The 25811-nt window shown below is 41.5% G+C and overlaps 1 protein-coding gene across 1 annotated transcript in view; it reads left to right on the top strand.

Annotated features, from left to right (window-relative positions):
• Positions 1 to 25811, top strand: part of VPS35L (VPS35 endosomal protein sorting factor like) — a gene marked incomplete in the record, with an annotated part of 3288436 nt that overhangs the window by 3131655 nt on the left and 130970 nt on the right. The window contains 1 exon segment of the mRNA XM_044089753.1: positions 23538 to 23656. Coding sequence (XP_043945688.1) covers positions 23538 to 23656 — 119 coding nt within the window.

Genomic DNA, 25811 nt, shown 5'->3' with positions numbered 1-25811 from the left:
GGTTTGATTCTTTAGAGGCCTCTTGTAGGGCTGCTGTCACTGGGTCTGTACTCAGATGGCATGCTTGGCTTAAGGAGCAATCTTTGCCTGATCATGTTAAAGCTAAAGTGTTGGATGCTCCCTTAAATCAGGACCGCCTGTTTGGCAACAAAGCTGAGGAAGTTCTTAAAAGGATGGAAGATAAAGCTAAATCTATGCAAACTGTTAAAGATTTCTTACAAGTTCAGCCTCCAAGATTTAGTAGGCATTGGCCCTCTAAGAATTGGTCCTTTCCAGCTCCTTCCAGGCCTTCTCAATCCAAACCTAGACACGACAGAAATCCCAGGTTTCAGTCCCAGGGTACACACAAGACTAAGCAGTGGGGGGCTTCCTCTTCCAAACCTGGGAGTAGTAAGACCCCCCCCCCCCCATGGAAAACTGTCTCAATGACTTGAGTTTAAAACTTCCAAGCACTTCTCAACTGAATGCTCCTTTAGGGGGAAAGATTGGTCTGCAGGCCAAAAACTGGGAACTCATTACCCAGGACAAATGGGTTTTAAATATAGTGTCCCAAGGATACAGATTTCACTTCCACACATTACCAATGCCAAAAGGTTGGCCAGATCTACCCCCAAATCAGTTGTCAGAGGCTCAAAAGCAAATACTCTCTCTTCTAAACATAAAGGCTATTCAAACTGTACCAGAAGAGGAAAAATGACAAGGTTTCTACTCAAGACTTTTCCTCGTACCCAGAAAAGACAATTCATGGTGTCCTATTCTGGACCTGTCTACTCTAAACCCCTTTTTGGTGATTCCAAAATTCAAGATGCTGACTCTTCACCAGTTGCTTCCTATGCTAGGAAAAGATGCCTGGATGGTAACACTCGATTTAAAGGAAGCATACCTGCACATCCCAATCAGGGAATCTTGCAGAAGATACCCACGCTTCAAAGCAGGCTACAATCACTACCAGTTCTCTGCACTGCCCTTTGGCTTATCTACTGCGCCTAGTGTATTCACAAAGTACCTAGCCCCAGTCATCTCATTTTGCAGGCAAAGAAATATTCAAATATACCCATACCTGGACGATTGTTTAACTCAGGCAGAAAGCCAGGACATACTTTTGAGTCATCTGGCCTTTGTACAAAGGGGGATAACTTGTCTTCCTTTGAGATAATATTCAACACTGGAAGGGACTTTAAGATCTATAATTTTTCCGGGTTTTCTATTCCTCCACCTCTGGTTGATCTTCTGACTAAGGGCCTATCATTTGTACCGGCCCGTAGGGCCAATTTGGCAAACACGTTGGTTGACTTAAAATTGTTTACGAGGAAACTGAATTTACATCTCCTACTAGGGGACCAGTGTTCTTCTCCAAAGGCCTTTTCCATTCCCAGCACCTTTAATCCACCCCTGCTTCCTTCAGTCAACGTCTTTGATCAACTATGTGACCTGGACATTCGTGCTACTCTCAAAACCAAGAAGAATGTTGGCTTTAATACTACCAAGGAGGAATTGGCTTTGCTTGAACTGTTATGTCACTCAGGGGTCAGAGTGATGCAGCCGGACAAAGGGGGAGGTCTAGTGGCTATGGATGTGGAGGATTAAATTAAGAGAATGGAAGCTATTCTGGCCTCTGAGACATATGATGAGGTATCTAAAAATGAGTTGAGCATCAACATATCACGTGTCCGTTCTTATTACGGTGACATGTTTATCAATGGGGTGGTAGATTTAGATGTGTTCAATTATATTTCTATATCCAACCCCAAGATTCCAGCTTTATTTTGTAACCCTAAGATCCATAAGAATATGTTGGATCCCCCCATGCGCCAGTTGGTCAGCGCTAGGGGGAGAATGACGTATGCTGGAGCCAAGGTTTGTGGACACTATCTTGAAAAAGTATGTCATCAGTGAGGAGCACATCTCAAAGGATTCTTGGTCTTTTTTAGGCAAAGTGATCCGGATTCCATTCAAAACTGAGAATCATTTCCTCACTATTGATGTGATAGACTTGTATTCCTCTATCCCCCACTCAGTAGCATTGGAATGGATTCAAGCGATTTTGATTTCGAAACAAGCTCCTGCCAAAGAAATTTTGATGGTCAGAGAACTCTTAGACATATTTCTTACATGCAATTATTTCTCCTTCAACAACCGATGGTTCCATCAAAGGATAGAGGTTCCCATGAGGTCCCTTTGTGGGGCCAGCGTAGCAAATTTGGTGATGGCATTCTGGGAGAAAGAGTTTGTCTTTTCTAACCCATTATTTAAAGAGAAAGTCCTATTGTATACCCGATTTTTGGACAATATTTTCATCATTCTCCAAGGGGGGAGGGAAGTAGCAGACTCCATCCTGGAATGCTTTAATACATCTACTGAATTCCTTAGGCTCACCTCTAACTTTTCCATGGAGAAAATTGCTTATTTGGACGTTGATCTGTCTAAGGATAACTACAGGGGTTGCTATATGGCCAGCATCCATCGCAAACCTACTTTTTCAAACTCATATTTGCACTTTGAAAGCAACCACCCCTTTCATCAGAAGAGGTCGATAGTCAAGGGCCAACTGGTCTGGGCGGCCAGGATGGTGACAAAGGACAGTGATGTCTTAAAGGAATGTGAGTTTATCAGAGACCTCTTTTTGAATATGGGTTATCCCGGCCATCTGATTTCAGACCTCTGTAATGAGGTTAGTCGCAAGAGGGAGAATGGGGTATATCTCCCCATTTTGGGCCAGTCTATTGCAGATCAAGGTGTGTTGGTTGACGATACCCGGACTAGACCTACTTATGCCTGCAGCTTCATCACTACTTACAGTTTGGATGCGGAGGCTATTGCTTCTATTATTATGAAGAATTGGTGTTTACTTACACCAGACAATCAAGGTCCTTCAGCTTAAGGGTTAAATCCTCAAGTCATTTACAAGAGAGGTTCCAACTTAAAAAACATCCTTGAAAGGAAACCTAGACCTACTCAGGCACGTTCGGGCATGTTCAAATGCAACATGTGCAGATACTGCCAATACGTGAAAGCGGGAACTTATTTTGTGATCAGAGAGAGAAAGTACAAAATCCAGGGGAGGTTCAACTGTGCCAGTACACATGTGGTTTACCTGGCCCAGTGTACTTCATGTATGGCTTTCTATATAGGGAAAACCGACCGGAAACTGCATGAGCGCCTATATGAACATCTATATGCCATTAAGAAAGAAAAAATGGCTAATGCACTTGCTAAACACATTAGCAAGTGCCCGGGGCATGGGTTTAGCATTACAATGATTGATCAGGTTGTTCATGATAACAGGAGGTGCCCTATTTCCTATTTGTTGGAACTCAGGGAATTGCTTTGGCAATTGAGGTTGGAAGCATACCATTTTCCAGGCTTGAACAATATGTTGTCAATTTCCTGTGTTTTGAAATTGAAAAGTTTGATAAGGTAGTTTTGCTATTCCATACGTTAATGTGCAAAATTATGATACATGTTTTTCAGTAGCCTTTGTTTCTAAAAAAAAATTTTTTGCACATGTATTGCTCCATCATGGGTCCAGTTTATTTACCATGAAGTGAATTATTTATTTTATTTTATTTTAATACATATTTCTGGTTTCTTTTTTCCAAGTCAAGCCTGTTGGCTATTGACTTATTGTTTTTTAATCTTATATCATTAAGGGAGTGTTTTATAGTTATATATGTTTTTAAATAGTCTCATGTCTTTTTGTATGTTCTTTTTAATGCTTTTTAATACATTGAAATTTGGTATTCCGACCACAGGTGGCAGTGTGGCAAAAGTAGGGAGTTATATTGTAATATTTAAATAGGATGTGTTGAATGTGTTTATTTCCTGTTCTGAGGAAGCTGGTGAGGAGTCACCGACGAAAAGCTAAACAGAGACTTTCTGGCTTAAATAAACGTTGAGTACAAGTTTACTTACTTGGTTTGGACATTTTTTGCGGATTTTCGAATTTGGTGTGCAAATCCCTGGCTCCTCCTTGTGTAGCAGTTGGTTTTGTCTTTTTTATCGTTGAACCTGTCTGGGGTACACCATAAACGAAAAGAAATCACACCTGGTACCCTGTCAACAAATCATATTCCTGGAAGCAAGCTTGAATTCAACTTCCCAGATAGCTTTCCGCATGCCAGAGAAACAAATTCATTTGACAACTTACTTCAAACAAGTGGCCACAAAAACCCTACTATCTGCAAGGCAAATACTACAAGCCTTGGGGTTCATGGCCTCCTGCATTCTTCTGATTCCATATTGCAAGACTGCATATGAGGAAACTACAATGGTATCTAAAAAGCATATGATGTCAACAGTGGCATAAGTACGTTAGAAGCACCCTGAGCCAAACTTTTCCTAGGTGCCCCAACACCCCCCCCCCCGGACCCAAGCCATCGAGATGACCGTAGCCAAAGATATCACATATAGTCACATTCGCTTGACCTATGACAGTGGCATAAAACACTGAAATCTGGAGACGTGCTATTTCAGCAAAAAGTAAAAAAAAAAAGACAATTATAAAACACTACATTATATAGATACCAGAATGTGAATTGTACCTCCATTGTTCAATCCTCCTCCTAGAATGACTTCTTGCGGGCTTTGTTATCAGCAAAACTATCAATGATCTTGTCAATGTCCACGTCTTCCAGGCGTCGGCTCTCAATCGACAGAATGGCTAAAGAACTAAGTCGAATCTCAGACATTGTACTATGCAAGAATGCCTTTATCAACTTCAACTTCGAAAAACTTCTTTCAGCACTGGCAACTGTCACAGGAAGTGTCAGATACAGCAAACAAGCAGTGATTATATCCGGAAAGCTGGAAGATGATTCTGAATGAGTTATCAAGATGAATTCGGCCAAGTCCTTGATAGATTTCAGCGCTGACAATGTCACACTGAAAGTCATTTTGAACAGGAGCAGTTGGTCAGACAGCTCATCTGAAATGTCATCCGAGTACTCCGTGATCAGACTCTTCGACATCTTCAGCAGTTCGTCATCATTCGTTTCAGTAATTGTCATAGGTTTCAAGCATGTGAAGACTTGGTCAGTATCTCGCAGTGACTTGAATCGTGTTGTTATCTGGACAATGGCGTAGTCGATGATTCTGTTGAACACTTCCAACTTATAGCGCTGTTCTGCTGACTCCAGTCTGCAGTCATTTGAAAGTTCATCATAAAACTTCTTGGCACGAGAAACCCTCTCTGAACTGTCAAACTCGGATGGCATGCGCCAACTTTGAGCTAGCTCCTTGGTCGAGAACAAAACAGTCTCCCAGTTGTTGCAAAGTTCACTCAGGTACTTCAGTAGTGATTCCAACTGAATGCAAACAGATGTGACATCGGATTGTTGTGACTGCATTTTCTTGGAGATAATGCCTAGTGTTCTCAGAATGCGCGACAGTAAAACAATGTTCATCATTGACGAAAAGCGTTCAAAATATTTCTTCAGCGACGATGCCTCGCCTTTCTCATTACTGTCCTTGCCAGTCAGTGACAACACAGTCAACAGTTTCATCACGTCGACAAACCAGCTGCGAAGAGCTATCAAGGCTTGATTCTGTGATGACCAACATGTAGGACAAAGTCGCTTTAATGTAAGTGAGCAGCTACTATCTTTCTGTAAGCGATTCCATCTGCTAATAGCACTGAGGAATACATACAGCTTTTCCAGCATGTCAAAAAAGTTCTGAATGTCCTTCATATTCTTAACAGCATCGTTTATGACTAAATTTAATGCATGAGCACTGCAGTGAACATAACTGGCCTTTGGTGCTTTCTTCTTCATTAAAGCCTGGACACCCTTGTAAGCACCACTCATGTTGGCGGCTCCATCATATCCTTGACCATGAATCTTCTTCAGGTCAGTGACACTTTCAATTTCCTTTGTAATTACAGATGCCAAATCTTGACCCTTCTGGCTTTCAACATCGGTGAACCCCAAGAACGATTCCTGGATATGTAAGCTTACCGGCCTCCCTTCGTCATTCTTTTTGACAGTCACATACCGAAATATTTTGCTCAACTGATCCATCTTTGAGCAATCCACTGTTTTATCCATTATAAGAGATACAAAAGGTGCTTCGGCCATTTCGTCTGCGATCTGCTGCTTTACCTCTCTTGCTAGAATGTAAATTATTTCATTTTGAATCGACCCGCTTAAGTGCTTGGTGGTTCCTTTTGGCTGCTTCAGCAAGTTTTCCAAAACAGGATCGTACTTGGCAATTAAGTGAATGAATTCCAGGAAAAATCCTCGTGAGCCGGGCCTGTCGTCGTCGGTGTAGCTGTCGTTTTCACGGTGACCTCGAAATGCGATGTTGCATTTTGACATGGTAATGATCAGATTCACTATGCGATCCAGAACACAGCACCAGTACTCACGGTCTTGCATAATCTGTTTGTCGGTCAGGACATCGACAGTGACATTGTTCTTCCAATTAGTAAAAATCTGACAAGATTTTGCTTAGGTCGCTGAATTTTCATGTATCTGTATGGAACGCGACAAATTCTTCCAGTTACAAGTACCGTCAGTCCATGAATCACCAGTTCTTATCGGTGATGCAAACAGCCAACATGGAATGCAGTAGCACTTGTCACCAGCCGTGCTGTAGGACAACCATGTTCTTCTGAAACTCAAGCCAGACTTCGTTTTGCGTGTGTAGAAATGTTCCTGGAAGCTACGGCCTTTATTAAGACCTTCTGCCTGTTTCGGGAACGGACCAGGTGGCTGCAATGCACCACCCATCACAACAAATCTCTTTTCAAAAGCGCTTAATGTCTTGCTTCCAAAATATGCTCGGTCAGCAGAGGGCGGTAGCAATTCTGTCGATGCACTTGATTCTGGTAGTTCAGCCTCATGTTTAGGAAAATTCTGTTCATTCAGGGCATCATCGGATTCGGAGTGAGTACTGGCATTATTCTGATCATCCTCTGGCTGCCGAATATCTTCGTTCGTTATCCCTTGTCCTTCTTCCCGCTGTTCCAAAGTCACACTACAAGACGCTTGTGGAGCAATAAAGTATGCGCTCAGTTTTGCTACTTTTTTCAGCAGTTTACTTTCTGCATCCTCTTTCTGTCTCTCGCTTTCTACGCTGAGCGCCACTAAGCTTTTTCTTGCCACCATCGCGGGAATTCATACTTATCCTTCTGTCTGGATGCAAAACAGTCAGAGCAACATACCACTATGCCAAATCAGCTGCTTTGTGAAAGAAAAATACTGTGTTACCACCATACATTTTACTAACAAGGTCCCTGTGCAAAACAGTCAGAGCAACATACCACTACGCCATATCAGCTGCTTTGTGAAAGTGAGGAAGACTGAAATTTAAATGGCTATCATTTAATGAATTCAGTTCTCACCATAGCTGTCAACTTCTTAGCACAAAACACCTGGACAAATGCAGTAATGAGGGAATACAGCCCTCAAACATATTCCGTGAATTCAGTTCTTGCCATAGCACAAAAAGCCTTGTCAACCTTAGCACAAAAAGCCTGGACGAAGCCAATAATGGGGGAATACAGTCTCAAAAATAGGGACAAATTTAAAATATTGATCTTATAAACTTAGAAAATTGCTAGAATTAAACAAGATGTATTAGTTTGTTGTAATATTGCCTTTAACAAAAAAATACTACTTAGCACCAACTAAAAAACAGCCTTTTTTTACATATCTTCTATGCTGTCACTTTTACAGATTCTTGATATGCTTCAGCTTTCAACAACTGCGAATATAGAGGGTTATAATCATGTCTCTGATCATGACCAGCTTATTATCGATTCGAGATATGGATGCTTAGAAACTCGCCTCAATAACAAAGCTTGAGAGGTGAATGATTGTATCCATGCTGAGAATACATAACAAATGTTATGATCAGCGAGACCCAGTCATAATTCTTTATTGTCCACAGAGGTTTATCTGCTCAATGTAATACTAGTTACAGAAATGAAAAAAGTTTAGAAGCCCAGCATGTTTTACCAATTTTCTAAGAAAAATATTTAGTACTGCCGCATTAACAGCAGGATGAAAGAGTCTCTTTAAAGAATGAATGACTTTAAAAAGCCGCTAGACATCTTGCCCATACCCACAGTTTGTTTATAAGTATGACAAAAGAAAGTATCTAACTTATTTAAAATCTGTTTTACCTTCCAGTGCTGTATACTTTCTCCAGCACTTGATCTTAACAGTGCTAAGATGTTTTTAACAAGCTTTTGCTCAGCACTGCTAAGAGCACGTCTAATGCTAAGGACTTTTTAAAGTTGCTTAACATGTTATCTTTTTCCTGATTTTGGTGAAAAATCATAGCATTCCATGCACTTCAGATAGATTTTTGTCAGGTTGTTCCTTTCCTACTTATTTGTACTCATAGAGAAAATATGAGATTCATAAATAAATAATAATTTCCAAGATTAAATGGTCCATTTCTTACTTATTTTTATGGCAAGCAGGGTCCTGCTACAATACTAATCATTGATTATTTTGGAAATAAAGACCTTTTTCTGAAATAGTAAATACCTAATTCATTGTGTGTGTGTGTGTGTGTGTGTGTGTGTGTGTGTGTGTGTGTGTGTGTGTGTGTGTGTGTGTGTGTGTGTGTGTGTGTGTGCAGTCTACCATAAAAGCATACATATTAAAAGTAAAGAAAGAAATTATCCAAAGACACTAATAAATATAGGTTTTTATGACCAACATAATTGTCTACACTGTTTATTTACTTCCTAACTTATGACACAGAAACAGTGTTTTATTATTTTATTTCATTTATCTATTTACTTTTGTTGATCTGGAATACCCAGCTGGGAAGATTCCATCTTCAGTGAAGTCATAGGGTAAATAGCTCCATGTGCAAATAAAACATGCAGCTACTTGTAAATAAACTTTCATGTATGGTGTACATTGTTTCTGTATGCAGATATATTTCCAAAAAAAATTGAGCTATGATAATCATATCTTTCAACTCTTCAGATTTTTGCAGAATGTCCAGATTTCTACCTCATATTTTTGGTCTGTTCCTCATAAAAGTTTTTTTTTCTGACAAATCACTAAAGGTTAAAGTCACTAATAATGGCATACATTTGAGTTCTGGATGACTTTTTATCCTTCACAAAATGCATGCTAACATGAATCCTTTCATTCTAGTAATTTTCTAAGTTAATAAGAACAATATTTAAAATCTGTCCCTGTTCTTTGACCTTTGTCCCTCCTCTTATTTTAAGCATTGTCCAGATTGCTTGCACTAAGAGGTCGTAGGGTATAATGAAGACGATGCAATTTGTATGTACTTACTGTTAAAGAAAAACGAGATATAATAGAAATGTAGCAGAGCAGTACAGTTCATATCTACTTACCAGAAGGCAAACTTTGTACTACACAGTAAATATAAAAATTAGATTTAATAGATGAAGGTTACATCAAAACAAAGGCACACAAGCTTATATTGTCACTGGGCTATCCCCTTCCCACAAATAACATGCTTAACAACTTTCATGAGTTGCTGTCAGCCTTAGTCCAAAATGATAATGTGATCCAGTTTTATTTACAACAAGTAAAGTCCAACAACATTATGGCACCAAGAGACAACTGGCCAGCATGCTCACCTGCTTATCTCCTTCACGAGCATTTGAGTAAGTTTCAACAACACCTCTGCACACAATCTTGGCTTTATGGTAGACTCGCACAACAAACATATTAACAGCATGTCATCAACAGCTCACAATAAACCTGTTAACAAAATTTTCCTTCATACCCCTTTTAAACTGTTGCCCCTCCTTCTTTAGACTAATGAATATAATTCAAAACTACCTTAGAGTTCCACCTCCTAGCTCTTTTAATCATTTATTTGAGGAAGGTATATTTGTGGAAGTGACACTTCCACAAATATACCTTCCTCAAATAAATGATACGTCCTTCCTATTCTAAAGGAATATGTGGTGTAATTGCCCACTACCACCAAACCCATAGCTATAGGTCCTATTCCACTCCCATCCCTTTCTAACAACCAACCAATAGGTGTGTAAAAAAAAATAATGCTCAACTTTCCCCTGTGAACTTCACAAGTGAGAAATGACCCCCCCGACACACACATACACACACAGACACACACCTGACCAAGCAAACTCAGCGATCAACACACAGCCCTTCACCTACCTAGCCCAGCGACCGACCCAACAGCAAGCCACAGACTGATCCGCGAGACCAAGCGACCGACCGAACAGCAAGCAAGCTACAGACTGATCCACGCACCCGAACAAACAGACCGATCCACGAAGAAGCGACTGAACAACAGCAAGCAAGCCCACAATCCAAACACCTACCTGAAGCCGAAGAGCGCACTGAAAAAGTCCCGCGAGAGCAGCTCAGTCCTCCTCATTGGTCCTGACTGCGGCTGAAGCAGTCCGGACCTCCTCTGTTCTCCATGTCCATGTGTCCATATCAGGACTGCTGGTAAGGCAGTCTGGGATCGCTCACTGTTTTTATGTTTTACAGATTTTTTTTTTTTTTTGTTATTTTCTAAGTGGGAGGGCTGCAGTCCGATAGGACGAGCCGCCCCTGCCCAAAGTGCCCCCTGCCGCTTGGCGCCCTGAGGCAATTGCCTCACTTCGCCTCTCGTAGTTATGCCACTGGGTGTCAACATTCTCAGGATCTAGAAGTAATGAATCATATCATACCTTGCCTACGCCTAGAGATTCTTTGGTGGGCAGTGGCCTGCCACCAAAACAAGGGACTACCATTCACACCACCCCCTGCCACTCAAACCCTAACAACAAATGCATCAGATTATTTATGGGGGGCTCACCTGGCAGGGAAGTGCATTCAGGGAAAATGGAACCCAAGTCAAATGCACTTGCATATCAATCAAAAAGAAATGTTAGCTGTACAGCATGCTCTGACAGCCTTCAAGGACCACATTCTTCCAGGACAAATAATGGTAAAGACAGACAACACCACTGTTATGTGGTACATAAACAAGCAGGGGGGTACACATTCTTACCCCCTGTGCAGAATAGCCATGGCATTGTGGAACACAGCCCTGAGCTACCAAGTGCATCTACAAGCTCAATTCCTGCCAGGAAAACTGAATACACTGGCAGATGAACTAAGCAGAATCCTCATGGACCCACACAAGTGGAAGCTGGAACCAAGGATTTTCGACATGTTGACAAACAAATGGGGGAACCCAGATATAGACCTGTTTGCTTCCCCCCAGAACTATCAATTAAACAAATTTTGCACAAGGACTCCCCACAAACAAGCTCAGAAAGTGGATGCTCTGTCCATCAGCTGTATGCCTTTCCTCCTCTGCCTCTGCTGTCCAAAGTACTACTAAAGATCAAACAAGACAAACCAAGAACTGTTTTGATTGCACCAGACTGGCCACACCAACACTGGTACCCCCTCTTGTGCAGTGTGTCACTGTTGGCCCCATGGCACCTGCCTCAGACTCCTACCCTATTGTCTCAGCAGGAGAACCAGATTCTGAACCCTTAGCTTCATACACTCAACCTAGCAGCTTGGTTAATTACCTAATCTCTCCTTTACCATCCATCAGTAAACCAGTGATGGATATCATTTTAGAGGCAAAGAGGCCTAGTACCTTAACTTTGTATTGGAAAAGCTCACCCTTCCTCCCTTCGAGCCAACTGCCACTGCAGATTTAAAATTCTTCTCTTGGAAAACAGTTTTCCTTTTAGCAATCACTTCAGCAAGAAGGGTATCTGAATTACAGGCCCACATGGCAGTGGAGCTTTCATCATCTTTCATGCGGATAGGGTGTCCCTCATGACCAATCCCTTCTTTATGCCCAAGGTGGTATCCAGTGTGGCCCTTAATCAGTTCATTCATTTGCCAACCTTCTTTCCTAACCCACAGAACAAAGGGGAATGGATACTGCATTCCTTAGATGTACACTGACAAATTAGATTCCACTTGTACAGGACTAAACCTCAAAGAAAATCCGACCAACTGCTGGTGGCATTTGCTGCCAGGGCAGAGGGGAAGGCTATTTCAAAACAAACCATTTCCAAATGGATAGGCCATTGCATTCATTTCTGCTACAAGCACCATGGAAAACCTATCACACAGGGGAGCAGACCCCACTCAACTAGGGCTGCTTCTACCTCTACAGCCTTTCTCAGAGGCGTCCCTACCAGGGACATGCTAGAAGCTGCTACCTGGAGTTCAGTACATACTTTCACCAAGCATTATCATCTGCCAATTTTCTCTAAATCCAGAGCTGGCTTTGCCACTGCAGTCCTGCAGGGCCTTATAGCTGGTCCTAATGCTATCTAAATTCCTCCTCCCATCCTTAGCTTTGGGAATTTACCCAAATGTGATGACTGCAACATTGAAACATGAAGAACATAGTACAGTTGTGTACACTTACCATAAATGTAGATGTTCGAGTGTATTCACTGTTGCAGTCCTGGTTACCCTCCCTCCAGCCCCCTTTCTTCTTTTGGCTATACCTCTACTGTATTTTACTATGCTCAAAAGCTTTTTGGTATATTTGCTTTTTTGTTGGAGGTATAACCTTGTATATTTATAGATTTAATTGCTTCCCATTAGGGGGGAACCTGACATCTGGGGCAAGAAAAACTGATGTAATGGCGTTGGCTGCATGTTTAATGCTCCTGACAACCTGACGTCATGGAAGAAGGGACAGCAGCCGACGCAGGACCCAAGACTTTGTTAATTAGGCAGACTGAGGGCTACTGCAAGCAGATAACCTAAATGTGATGACTGCAGCAGTGAATACACTCGAACATCTACATTTATGGTAAGTGTACACAACTGTACTTTTTATATACTAAAAGTTAAACTTTCTTAGTAGTTTGCCTGTGTGTTATTGTTTAAAAAGTTTTTTTGGCCTTTTCTATCACAGTATTAGACTGTGTTTGTTTTTTGTGGTTTTTCATTAGGGATGTTGTTTTACCTCTAGGTCTGCACCTATACCCTTATCAGGCTTTTCGGTGTTAAAATATCATTGTTGAATTTTTTGTTTGAATTTGCTGTTGTTTTTCTGATAGATCTTACACTAATTTTTCGAGCCACTCGTTTAACTTAGAGGGAAGCTCAGCCCATTTTAGTTAGAGGGCTCTCGCTAATAAGGTTATCAAGTGTGCTGTGTTAGTAGTTTGTCTGGTGTTGATTTTTTTCCTTTTGTAAGGAGTTTGGATCCTTTCATTGAACCAGCTTGTTTAAATTAGAGTGCGACTAGCCTGTTTAAGTTAGAGGATCTTTTTTCTTCCCTGTGTGGTGTGTTTAAAAAAATAAATAAAAAGTTAGTTTGATTGTTAGAATAGTTTTCTTCTGTTCTGACTGGATAGTTCATTATACTGCTAATATTGCTCTAGAATACTCTCTATAGATAGACATGTAAAAGCAATTAAAAGAGGCTAAACCCTCTGGGTTCAAGAAATGTTCTAACTGCTCCCAGAAAATGTCACTAACAGGTGGTCATTCAGAATGATTTTATTGCCTTGGAGCCGTACATTTACAGGAGTCATGTTCCATATGTCATTCTTTTAGTTCGAAGGTTCTCCTGAAAAGGAAAAAAAAGCTCATTGTAAGAAGATTGTTGAAGACCTCTTTTTCGGAGTCCTTGCAAGAAGATCAGAGTACATCTAAACAAACGCCTCCTAGATCTGAGAAGTCTAGTAAAAGTTCCTCATCTTCCTCAGATCAATCTGGACCTTCTCAAAAACTTTCAAGAATGTCTTCATCAGACCCATAGTCTGTCGGGCCCAAAAACCTTCTACCTCAGTTCCTCCAGTTTCGGAACCAATGGTACCAAGCTAGTCCCCTATTCTGGGACCTGTTTCTCTGACTTTGAGATCAGCTTTGTTACAGAGATCAAGATCCCCTGCCCCCTCTTCTTGGTCCTCCTTGAGTTTATCAGAAGAAAATGTGGATTGCGTTGTGCAGAGACCCTTGAGTACACCGGGACTAGCCATATTGTTATTGGATCTGACCCAGCGGGCTTCAGAGCCGAGTGCACCTACCCCATCTCTATCGATTCCTCCTCTGACCCACCTCGAGGCCTAGGAGCCGGCATGCATGAAGCTGATAGTAGTGGAACTATTGGAGCCGAGAACTGCTCCAGGATCTACAGCTCCAACCTCTGCTCCGACTTCCTCTGTGCCATCTGAGCTTGAGGAGTCTAGCAGCCGTCGCTCTTCAGTCGAGTTGGGGGGAGGGGGGACAGTCGGATTGGACAGTTGTTGGATCCAAACTTGCCTCTTGGGGCCTCGGCATGGGGGAGCTCAGCTCCTACAGTTGCTTCGGAGCCAACCCCCTTGGTGTCAGGGAAGCCTTCTAGCTCTTCGGAGCCAGAAGCTTGCTTGAGTCATGGGTGGGTGGGGGGCTTCGAGGCAATGAGAAGAGTGCTGTCCCCACGAGCAGCCCCACTCTCAGGTCCAGTCAGTCCTTCCCCAAAGGCACCAGTGTCCATCTCAACACAACCGATCCCACACAGTTCTGGGGACCCAAGGCCTCAGGGTGCCCCATTGAGTGAACCTGTCTCTTCCCAAACCTCTCCAGAATGTCCCTCTGAAGAGGTCCTGTGCAAGAAATTATGCAAGAGGAAGCATTTGGACTCCCCTGAGGAGTTGATCACATCAGACAGAGACCTCGATGAGTCAGAAGGTTTCGCACAGTCGTCCTCTGAGGAAGTCTCCTTTGCAGACATCCTAGGGGTCCGTAAACAGAGAGGTGGTAGAAGGCCATCAACCCTTCTGATGAGGAGTCTGCCGACCTGAAGGCCTTTGGGTCTCGCCCTTCCACCACTTGGGTGCTCTGCCTTTCGACAAACTTATGGAGTTAGTTTGTTGAAAGGTGTGGGAGTCTCCAGATTCAGTGGAGCCTGTTCTCAGAGGGCAAATAAATTTATTGCATCCCCTGATGGAAAATCATTCCTTACAAAAGGTATCCCGGTAGATGCTATGGTGGTGGTGGCAGCCACCAAGGTAGAGTTATCAGAAGCATCCACTTCTATCCATCCCCCGAACAAAGAGTCACGTATGATGGACACATATGGAAAGCACATGTTTTCTTCAGCGGCCTTCATACTCAGGTCTCTGAATTATCTTATGCACTTCACTAGGTTACAAAGAGATCTCCTGAAAGAGCTTGGATATGCTCTTCAGGGTTCAGTAGCTGTGGGGGTATCAGAGTGTCCTTCCAGCTCTCCACCTTAAATTCAGTAGTCACCTCATCCATGAGGCTCATTTCTTATGCAGCCGAGGGATCGAGTAGGGCAGCAACTTCAGGAATTTACCTTAGGAGACATTCCTGGATGCACTTGTGTAACTTTGCGGAACCCTTCAAGTCATCCTTCGTTAAAGCACCTTAGACAGCTCGTCCTTGTTTGGGCCAAAGGTAAAAGACACAGTAACCAGGTGTGAACAGGAAGGAGAAACTCTCTCTGCCATTGGAGTCTTTCCAGACCTTCTAGACCTTATCGTAAAGGCCAAAAGGGAGGAAAAATGTGGTTTGGAAATTCCCAGAGAGTTTTTCAAGACACAGATGGTGAGCCTTCCCTCAGGGGCAGAGGGGGAAGCAATAATGGAAGACGCTGGCCACATGGCAGTGGGGGTCCACAGAACCAGGGCAACGGAGAATCCTTCTTTTGTAAGCCCTGAAAGGAGGCCCATCTGTCCTTCTCTAGAGGCAGTCTGGGGTTGGTTATCCTTGTACCCAGACGCCTGGCTAAAAATAACAAAAGACAAGTGGGTACAAGGCATCATATCCAGAGTTTACTCAACACCCTTTTCAATTCCCACCCCACACACAAAACAGTTCCTGGATGTTCCACCCAGTCACAGAAAACAAACAACTCTAGAAGTACAAAAGTTGCTAGACAAGAGTCATCCAACCGGGTCTATATCATATATTCGAAACTCCAAAATGTCGAACACCATATGTTCACATTTGAATATTGAAAACATCGAACGCTCAGAATAGCGAATTTTTTTCCCAGGAAAAACATTTGCTGTTCTGAGAAACATACACCCAACACAAGCACACCAAAATAAATAAACCACACACATACATTTAACAAAACCCAACCCCACACTAAACCACACATACATTACCAACTATCCACTTACCTTAACCTGCACTCTAACCCTAAGGTCCATAACTATCGCACACGTACCCTACAAATCTATACACAAACAAACTAATTAATTCACACACATACGTTAACAAAACACAACCCTACACTACACCATACATACATTGCTAACTATCCACTTACCTTAACCTGCACCCTAAACCTAAGTTCTGTAACTCTTGCACCACAGTGGAGGAAGTAGAGAAGCCACAGAACGGCCCACCAAAATCTTGCCCTAGGTAAGATTTCAATATTCCGGGGCTTTGCTGTTTTCACCATTCGATATTTTGGGTTCGATGTTTTCACATTTGGGCGTTGTACCTCTTCGGAATTTTGATATAGACCCATCCAACCAGTCCCCACAGACCAGATAGGATCTAGGACTTACTCAATGTTCTTTTTAGTTCCGAAGAAAACCGGGGACTGGAGACCCACACTGAATCTCAGCAGACTAAACAAATCTGTAAAAAAGACAAAATTCCAGATGGTTGCACTGCAGTCAATACTTTCCTTTCTGGGAAAAGACAGTTGGATGTGCTCTATAGACCTCCAGGATGCGTGCTACCACATAAAGATGGACAGGCCATCCAGGAGTCATCTGTACTTTCGTCTGGGAGCCAGTCACTACCACTTTCGAGCTCTGCCCTTTGGTCTCACCACAGCCCCCAGAGTGTTCACCAAATGTATGGCAGTAGTCACAGTTCACTTAGGACATTTACGATTACGGGTGTTTCCATATGTAGACGACTGGCTCCTAACCGCTACCACCAACCATCTACTAATGCAGGCAAGAGACACCACTCTGATACCTTGTTCTTTTCTAGGGATCACAATAAACTATGAAAAATCTGCCTTATTGCCATCTCAACATATCGCGTTTATAGGTGCAAATTTGGACACTACAAGAGTGATAGTAAAGCTTCCAACAGAGAGAGAGTGACAGCCTTCAGATACAAGTTCTGGACCTGCTTTTCAAATGGAAAACTCAAGCAAGGGCAGTTCTAAAAGTGCTAGACAGCATGGCAGCAGCTATAAACATAATTCCCTTAGCGCGACTGCACATGAGAATTCTACAGTGGTGCTTTTTACTCCGTGGTCCATGCAGGAACTTCCAATGTTGTACCAGATAATGTAATCAGAATCTTGCAAGAGAGATCTTCGTTGGTGCTTCACTCCAGTCAAGTCATGTCAGGTCCACCCTTTGTTCTTCCACAAGCGATTGCCACAGTGAACACAGATGCTTCCCAGATTGGGGGGGGGGGTTATCAGGGAAGAACAGTCCAAGGCACTTGGCAGGATCACGAGACCCACTTGCACATCAATGTTCTACAGATGAGAGCGGTAATTCTTGCATTGCAGACATTCCAAGACTCTCTCCCACTAGGAACGATTGCGATCCAAATGGAAAATAGTGGTATGGTATGTAAACAAACAAGAAGGAACCAGATCTTACTCCCTTTGTCGAGTGGCCCTGAGAGTATGGCAGTGAGCAACCTCCTCCCAACACTTTCTGGTAGCAATGCATATCTCGGGGAAATCCAACATGATAGCAGACAAACTCAGCCGGGCAATATTGATGCCTCACGATGTTCCAAAGTTAGGTGATATAACTGGAATAGATGGCATCTCCTGCAGGATTGTTTGACTTTGTTGTTGCTAATAGTAGTTTATCACTGGAGAACAATGCTGCAGGATATTTTTAGAGAGAAGCAATTGTTGGGGTTGTAGATAATTATGCACTGTGAGAAGCTGGGTGTAAATTAGGAGTTATGATAGTTCTAGCTATTGTAGTTTAAGGCAAGACAGTGATGATCTATGTGTGAGAGGTTTGTAGCAAATTTTATACTTTGTTGTAGCATGCCTTTAACTTTGTTTGTTGTGTGGTTTGGGAGTTTGCAGATATGGTTGATGCATACTGAAGTGTGTGAATGAGGTAGAACCCGACAATGATTTCCCTTTCATGTCAGTTAGTTATGGGTTTGAATGGTAGAGAAGTCCCATTTTTGATGACCTGCTGTATGTGCTGATGTAAAGGAACATATGCTTATAAAATGGAGAAGGAAAACTGACCACTTGTATTGCTAGTTAACTGTAAGTCAGATGCATTCTCTGCATGGAAAAAATAGTGGAGACCACCTAGACCTCATGTTTATCATAGGAGGTTACTAGGCTATAGGCCCTGAGGCCCTTATAAGCCTAGCCAAGAGTTTAACCCATGTTTAGACAAATCAGCACCCAATAACCCAGTCCAGCAGGGACATGGGTGGAATTCCAGGGGTATATTTTCTGTTTCCCATCCAGTTATCCAGGTTGAGTTTAAAAAGGGGTAAAGAGGTTCTCTGCTTAATGTGAAGAGGGAGTCTATTCCATAGATGAGGGAGTCTCTGGGACACAAATCTGTCCCGCCAACAAGTCCTTCTGATGTCACAGGCTGGGTTGAGGCCACGTGTGTGGGTTACTCAAGTGGAGCTTGACTTGTGGATATGCAGCAGTCCCATCAAGGTGGGGTCCATGATTGCCTTGTATGCCAGACAGAGGTCACCTCTGAGGGGTCTGTATGAAACTGAGTAGAGGGATAGGGCTTTTAGCCTATATATGTATGGTAGATGTTTGAGGCCCTTGATTCTCCTGGTGAGGAAACTCTGTGGTCTCTCCAGTTGCTGCATGTGCTTTGCAAGGTACATTTCGAAAGGTGTGTTGTAATCAATAATGATGGGCCTGATAAGGGAAGAATACAGGGATGTTATGACCTCCTTGTTCCTGGATGAGATACCTTACTTATGAGGTCGGCCATGTAGAAGGCTTTCCGTACCACAGAAGCAGCATGGTGGTCAAAAGTCAGGTTATCAACCTTGGTGCCCAAATCCCTCATGACTGATTGAGTTCTTAGGACGTTGTTATTAATGTTATAATTTCTGGGGAACGTCACTCTCCCCAAAGGAGATGATAATGCATTTTTTGATATTCAGCTTGTGGCCATGTTTTTGGCACCAGTCATTTGTCTGAGTGAGACCCTCTTGGAGGATGTCCACATCACTAGGGGAATTGATGACAGCACTCAGCTTGTAGTCATCTGCAAACCTGGTCAGCTATAGCACACTGGTTTTGGCTTGCACCTCAGAAAAGTATATCCCAAATAAGAGGCCCCAAGACCAAACCCTGCACCTCTTGTTATGGGTCTAATGCTTAAGGTGGCTTCCTCTGTTTTAACTACATGGGTTCTATCAGTGAGCCAGTTTGCTACCCATCTGGTAACATATGGATTGATGCCAAGTTGAGGGAGTTTATTATGCCCGAGTGGGGAATAGTGTCAAAGGCTTTCGCCAGGTCAAGGTAGGTGGTGTGCACAGTCTTCCCCTTGTCCATGACTTTGGTGACTGTCTCAAAGAAGTCAACCAAATTTAGCAGACATGACCTCCCCTTGACAAAGCCAAACTGTGTGGGATCAAGTGTTTGGAGGTTGCCAGTGTCCTTGTTAATGAGATCCATGATAATCCGTTCCATGGCCTTGCAGATCAGGCTAGTTAAGCTGATGGGTCTATAATTTCTTGGATTGGTGGATGCTCCAACTTTCTGTAATGGGATGACAGTGGCTGTCCTCCAATCAGCTGAGATGAATCTTGTACTGAGGCTTTGGTTGAATAGGGTGCCTAGTGGTGCTGCAGGTTTCTGCCTGAGTTCACGTAGGATGCAACCTAGGTTTACTCATTCTTCTCCCTTGTATCATTGTTAGCCATTTTGTCCCTTTCACTAACTCTGATTTACGGTAGAATCTGCAAGCATTATGACTTCAAAAGAATGGTGATAAAACATGACATAGTAGTGTTTTTTTAACATTCCTTTCAACAAATGTCCATAGCTTTACCAAAACAGCATTTTGAGCTAAAATTTTCAGCATATCACATAGGACCACCAGAACCTGATATATGGTGTTGAATTTGTGGGACTTGGATTCTATATGCGACTTACAAAAATGACTATGAAATGACATGCACTGTTGATACAACTGAGTGTGCCTAAAATGATTTCCCCAAAAATTACAAATCAAAATTACTTGACAATCATTTAGTTTAAAGGGAATCCAGTGACACATGCAAACTGTTTTTAAACATTGTTTTCAACAGTTTATATCTCAGCATAACTTAACATTTTGAGCTCAAGCTGTCAGCCACGGACCACCACCTGAACTTTGACACTGAACTTGTGCTTCTCAGATACAAAATTCCATTCCCAGAAAGGACTGCAGAAAGTTACACAGCAGTTTAACAGAAAGTTCCTAAACATCTTAAACTAAGCTTCACTAAAAACTCATGACCCTACTCCATGATCAAACAATTAAAATAGACGCTAATAAAAACATGTAGAAAACTTTAAAACAAGAAAAATATGTTTTTAGCAGTCGGCCATAACTTTGTCAGACCTTAATATCTTGAGCTTAAATTCCAGGATACTAACTAATGTATTTCGGCTTTTCCCGGTTAGGGGTGGCCACAGCAGAACTCTGGTCCGCTAATAATTAGCAGTGGATTTTTTTTTTTTTTTTTTTTTTTACGATGCCGAGTTGCCAGCCCATTCACGCACGCATCTACCTGCATGTCTTTAAAAGGCACTCAACCGTGGGGAGGACATGCAGACTCCACACAGAGGGCGCTCCAGCCAAGAATCGGACAGGAGAACCTCTTGCTATGAGGCGACAATGCTAACTGCTGCACCACCGTGGCTGTCAGCTTAAATTCCAGCATACCACCTGTAAATTAACAGACTACCACCTGAACTGTGACACTGAATTTATGAGGCTTCCAGAATGTGATTCATGAAAATAACAGCATAATGAGATATACACATATAATTGCATAATGGCAGGGGACTTTTTTGATAGAGATTCCACAAAATGACTGCCCAGAATATTTCAAACTCAAATCCCAAATGATTAAAAACTAATAGTCCTGGAAAGTAAAGTAGACATGGGTAAAATAGACATAAAAGTATTTCACATTAAACTGTACTGCACACCATACAATTTTCATATATAAACTACCAAATGCTAACTTCAGACTGCAAAAAGTAATACAGATGCACATTTTATATGGGCATTAATATGCCTGGAGTACATGGTATAGATATTGCCAGGCGCTCACACTTCGGGCTTCTCCATGGTAACACCCTGGGGTGTATGTTAATATCCATGCAGTGAGTATGCCAGCCATTGGGCAAGGTGTCTTGTTTGCACTGCTTGAGTAAGGGTTACCTTTCTGTGCCACCTCCTTTAACAAAACACATTAACACTACAGAACTTATCCAACAAAATACTCTGCTTTATCAACAGTTCTCCTCAACTTGCATACTATTGAGTTATTGTACCTGAGGCAAACAGTCTGCCATTATAAACCAGATCCAATGTACTTCAGAGCTCCTATCTATAAAGATTATTTTGCCAATATGTCTTTTCTCCACTTGCAGTGAAACTAATCACTACCACCATAGCCTATAGCCTCATAAGCTAGGATAAAATACATAGGCCCCCCATCTACTAAACTTCATATTTCTAAATCTGGTTTCTCTGTATTTGCTCCAAAACTGTAGCAATCCCTTCCTTACTATATCACCAGGTATGCTAACTACTATAAGTTCAGGTTCCAATTCAAATTTTGACTGTTTAAACAATACAAATACAATTGTCAGAAAGCAGGACACATCAAGTAACACTAGTCTGCAGTAGGTTAATTTCCACGTGTCATCTATTTACACCTCTACCCTTTTGGTTACTACTGTTTCTGCTTCTTGTAGATATGTGCAAAGCTTCTCTTTCTTCTTGCTGACTGTTATCTTACATTTAAATTTCTCACTCCCTCTGTCTTCTTGGGCTCTATGCCTTTATCATTATGTATCACATGCTTTGTCTTCTGAACACCTTATTTAAACCCTTATAACTTCCCTGATTCTACTTTTCTGCTTGTAACATGTTATATCTCAACATGGTATAACGTTTGTAAAATGATTTATCTCTCTTTTTCGTGACTAATTTATATTACCTTTATGTTCCACCGTTGGTTGTAATTTTTAATTTTTTTGCTATTATTTTTAATATAACCCTGGCTGAGCATGTTTTTTTTGCTATTATATTGAATATAACCCTGGCCGAGCCTGAAGTTGACCATGCTGTGATCAGTGATCTACCCTGGTAACCAAAATGTAAGTAAAATTAACTCCTGTTTTGCCTTACTGCATGCGTATAATCACACGCACACACAAAACACATAAACATGTTTCAGCTTAATTCCCGTAAGCCGTAGCTGTGGCATTTGGTGCCTTCTTCATATATCAGATGTGGACTTCTGAATAGTTTAGCTTTTGCTTTATCATAGTACCTTTATCTGATAGTTGCTAGTATTACTGAGTGGTGAAGATTAATTATTCAGATTAGAAATTAAAATAAGCATATAACAAGACATTTTTCTGAGCCATGAACCATTTCTCTCTGTTATAACATTTAAGGTATATGTGGTAAAGACTTTGTTTTCCCCTGAGGGAGGCTGACCATGCATACCTTATAACTGACATAAGTTGGAAGTGTTGTAACTGAAATCATGCTATTGAATTGAAGATGTTTATTCCGTTATGATATATTACTTTTCATGTGGGCAGTACAGAGCTTATGCTTTTCTTTTTTAAGTTTTTTCTCTTCCCTTTATTTTCTTTTTCTTTCTAAATAAATGAGAATGTGGTTTTTTTTTCTGTGGTGGGTGTTATGCTCGCTTTAAAACAGGACTGCAGGTGCCTGCATTTAGAGCATGCCTTTTTATTAACTGTTCTTAGTGTGGGAGGACCACTGAGTTCAAATAACACAGCCATTTGTTTCTTACTTTGCATGAGTAATTGTAGGGTTGTATTATTTTGAGCAGGAATTTAGCTCAATTAATATTTTCTGTTTTTAATCTTTTAGCATTTGCTTTTTGGATATGAGTGGGACAGAAATTATACAGTTCTTATTCTGGATATATAGCCTGATTAAAAAAAATAATTTTCTGCAGTATTATATCTTGATAAATAAAGGACAGAGGGCTTATGCATGTTGCGGGTGTGATGGTCTTTTGTAAAGGAGAGCACATGTGCTTTTGTGGTTTGTTAAACCTCTGCGGGGGCAGGGGATCAGAATATATTAGGCTGCTTTGCACTGCAGAGGCTATTTTTTGAGAATTCTTACACAGGCACAGATTGCATATGAAGGAACTATAACTGATACAAAATGGCAAACGCAATGTGTTTTGTATAAGTCAGTCATACCACAGTACATATGTAAATCTTTTAAGTTGAAGTGTCTTTGTATATCAACAGTTATCTACTCCATGTTTGCCTAGTTGTGTACATTTCTTGTGGACTAGTTGTAATTCAGAACATGCTAGACCTAGTATCTGCTACTAATTCTGTCTTTATTATTTTCTCAGTTGATTCAAATGACAATCTGTATGGTGGTGACCCCAAGTTCCTAGCTGAAATTAATAAGCTGTGCGAGACCCTGATTGGACAGATCTTAGACCATCTCAAGGCCCTTGGGAAAGATGAGGTATGGCCTTATCTGTTAAGCATGATGCATTGTCCTGGAACTTCAATACTGGCTTTGCTTTTCTTCCCTTACTGCTTTGCTTTGTTTCACTTAGTGATTGGTATTCCTGCATGGCTAAAACCATGCTTCTGTTGTCCTTAGTTTTAAACAGCAACCTCATTTTTTTTTTCTTTTTAGTTCTATAAATAAAAGTTTTTTCTTGTATAATATTAGAGTGTGACTGAAAAATGAGTTTTACTATTTCTTCACCAGATTAGTGGACTGGTCTGACATTTTTCAGCCAGGACCTGAGCTCAAAGAGCAGATAATACATCATGTTCTTTCTAATCAACAGTATTACGTACACAATAATGCCACAACAAAATTCAGAATGTAATAGACTACAGACAGGGTAAGATTTAAAAAAAAGACAGAGAATAGTAAGGGAAAATGAAAAAAATATACATACATACATATCTATATATGGGTTACCCTTAGTACGTTGAAAGCCCACTACATCGAATTCCACTTCTCCGACATGGCAGAACATCGACAAATAAAGAGCCGACGTTTCCTGCACGGTAAGTTACCGTTTGGCTATCCACCTGAACTTTGCCCCATACCTCCGCGGGAAACTTCGGCTCTTCATTTGTCAATGTTCTGCCGTGTCTGTGAAGTGGAATTCGATGTAGTGGGCTGTCGATGTATTAAAGGTAACCCATACATACACACACACACACACAAAATACAAGTTAAAATATAAATAAAATACAGGGCAGTCACACATATAATACTTGAACTCCTACATGCATGTGAAATATATGCATATAAGGTATCCCTTTGAGGCTGAGAAAAGTTTCTTAAATGTATCCCATAGTTCATGTTATGGGCTAGTAGGTTACTTAACCATTGTCATAGTAGCACTTGCAAATAGATTCAGTAAAAATATGCTCTTTAAGTGCATCTTTGATGCTTTTATTGGGTTCTCGTTTTTTGATGTCAGTAGACAGGTGGTTGCAGGTAACAGGCCCCAGTTGTTCTGTGTACTTCTGAGTATAGAAGCATTGTCTTGTGAAGGTAGTTTCACTGTTAAAGAGGGGCAGTGACCATGTTTTAGAACCTTGTAAATTAGAGTTCTTAGAAGAAAAGTGTCCCTATGAGGCACTGAAAGACAAATGGATTTTTTTAGCAAATTGTAGTGGTGCACCTGGGGATCTTCTAATAGCATGAATCTGCAGATTCTATTCTCAGCAGTCTGTATTTCATGTAATAAAACTATGTATCCATTTTAAATTTCATGTACAGAGTTACTGCTGTTTTTAATGTGTGTTCAGCTTTTAAAGTTATGTTGCAGAATAGAATGGTTTGATTGAAACTCTGCATTTCAAGTTTATTAAAATACTGTAAGATATGATCAAGGCATATATTATTATTATGTGCAGTTTTACAGATGACTGTGTTGTGCTTCTGAGCAATTTTTTTCTAAACTGTTGTGTCCATTTCCTGTAAAATCTGTTGTGTGCAAAGATTACATTTCCTTGGCTGTCTTTCAGCAGTCCAGGATGTAGTATAGGTTCATAGGTTCATAGGTTCATACTAGGCTATCTGCCCGAGGGCATTTACAAGCCTAGCCCATCGTTTTGTGGCTTACGCCACCCCTTTAGTATGGGGAACTATACCCATTATTTTGCTGTGCCTCTGTCGAGCAGTGACACTGAGGTAATCCCTGGGGTATATCTGCGATCTCCCATCCATTGGTCAAGATTTCTCTTGAACAAGGCCAGCGAGGTGCTCTGCCTCACATATACCGGAATTTTGTTCCACAGCATAGGGAGTCTTTGGGTGATGAATCTATCCCTCCAGCACGTCCTATTAATAGCCGTGTCGAGGTTTAAGTCTCCCGCCCTTGTGACTCTGATGGATCTAGATTTTTTGAGGTGAAGCATATTCATCAAATCTGGGTTTGACATGGCCTTGTATGTTAGGCAAAGGTCACCTCTGAGCAAGCGGTAAGCGACTGAATAGAGCTGGAGTTCTTTCAGTCGGGCGGCATAGGACAGATTTTTGAGACCCTTTATCCTTTTGGTGAGGAACTTTTGTGGCCTCTCCAGCTGCTGCAAGTGTCGGGTCAGATACATCCCGAATGGGGTATTGTACTCGATCATTGGTCTGATGA

This window comes from Protopterus annectens, chromosome 12.part0, assembly GCF_019279795.1.
Source record: "Protopterus annectens isolate FY-2018-M chromosome 12.part0, PAN1.0, whole genome shotgun sequence".
NCBI lineage: Eukaryota > Metazoa > Chordata > Ceratodontiformes > Protopteridae > Protopterus > Protopterus annectens.
This window is presented reverse-complemented; position numbering and strand designations above follow the sequence as displayed.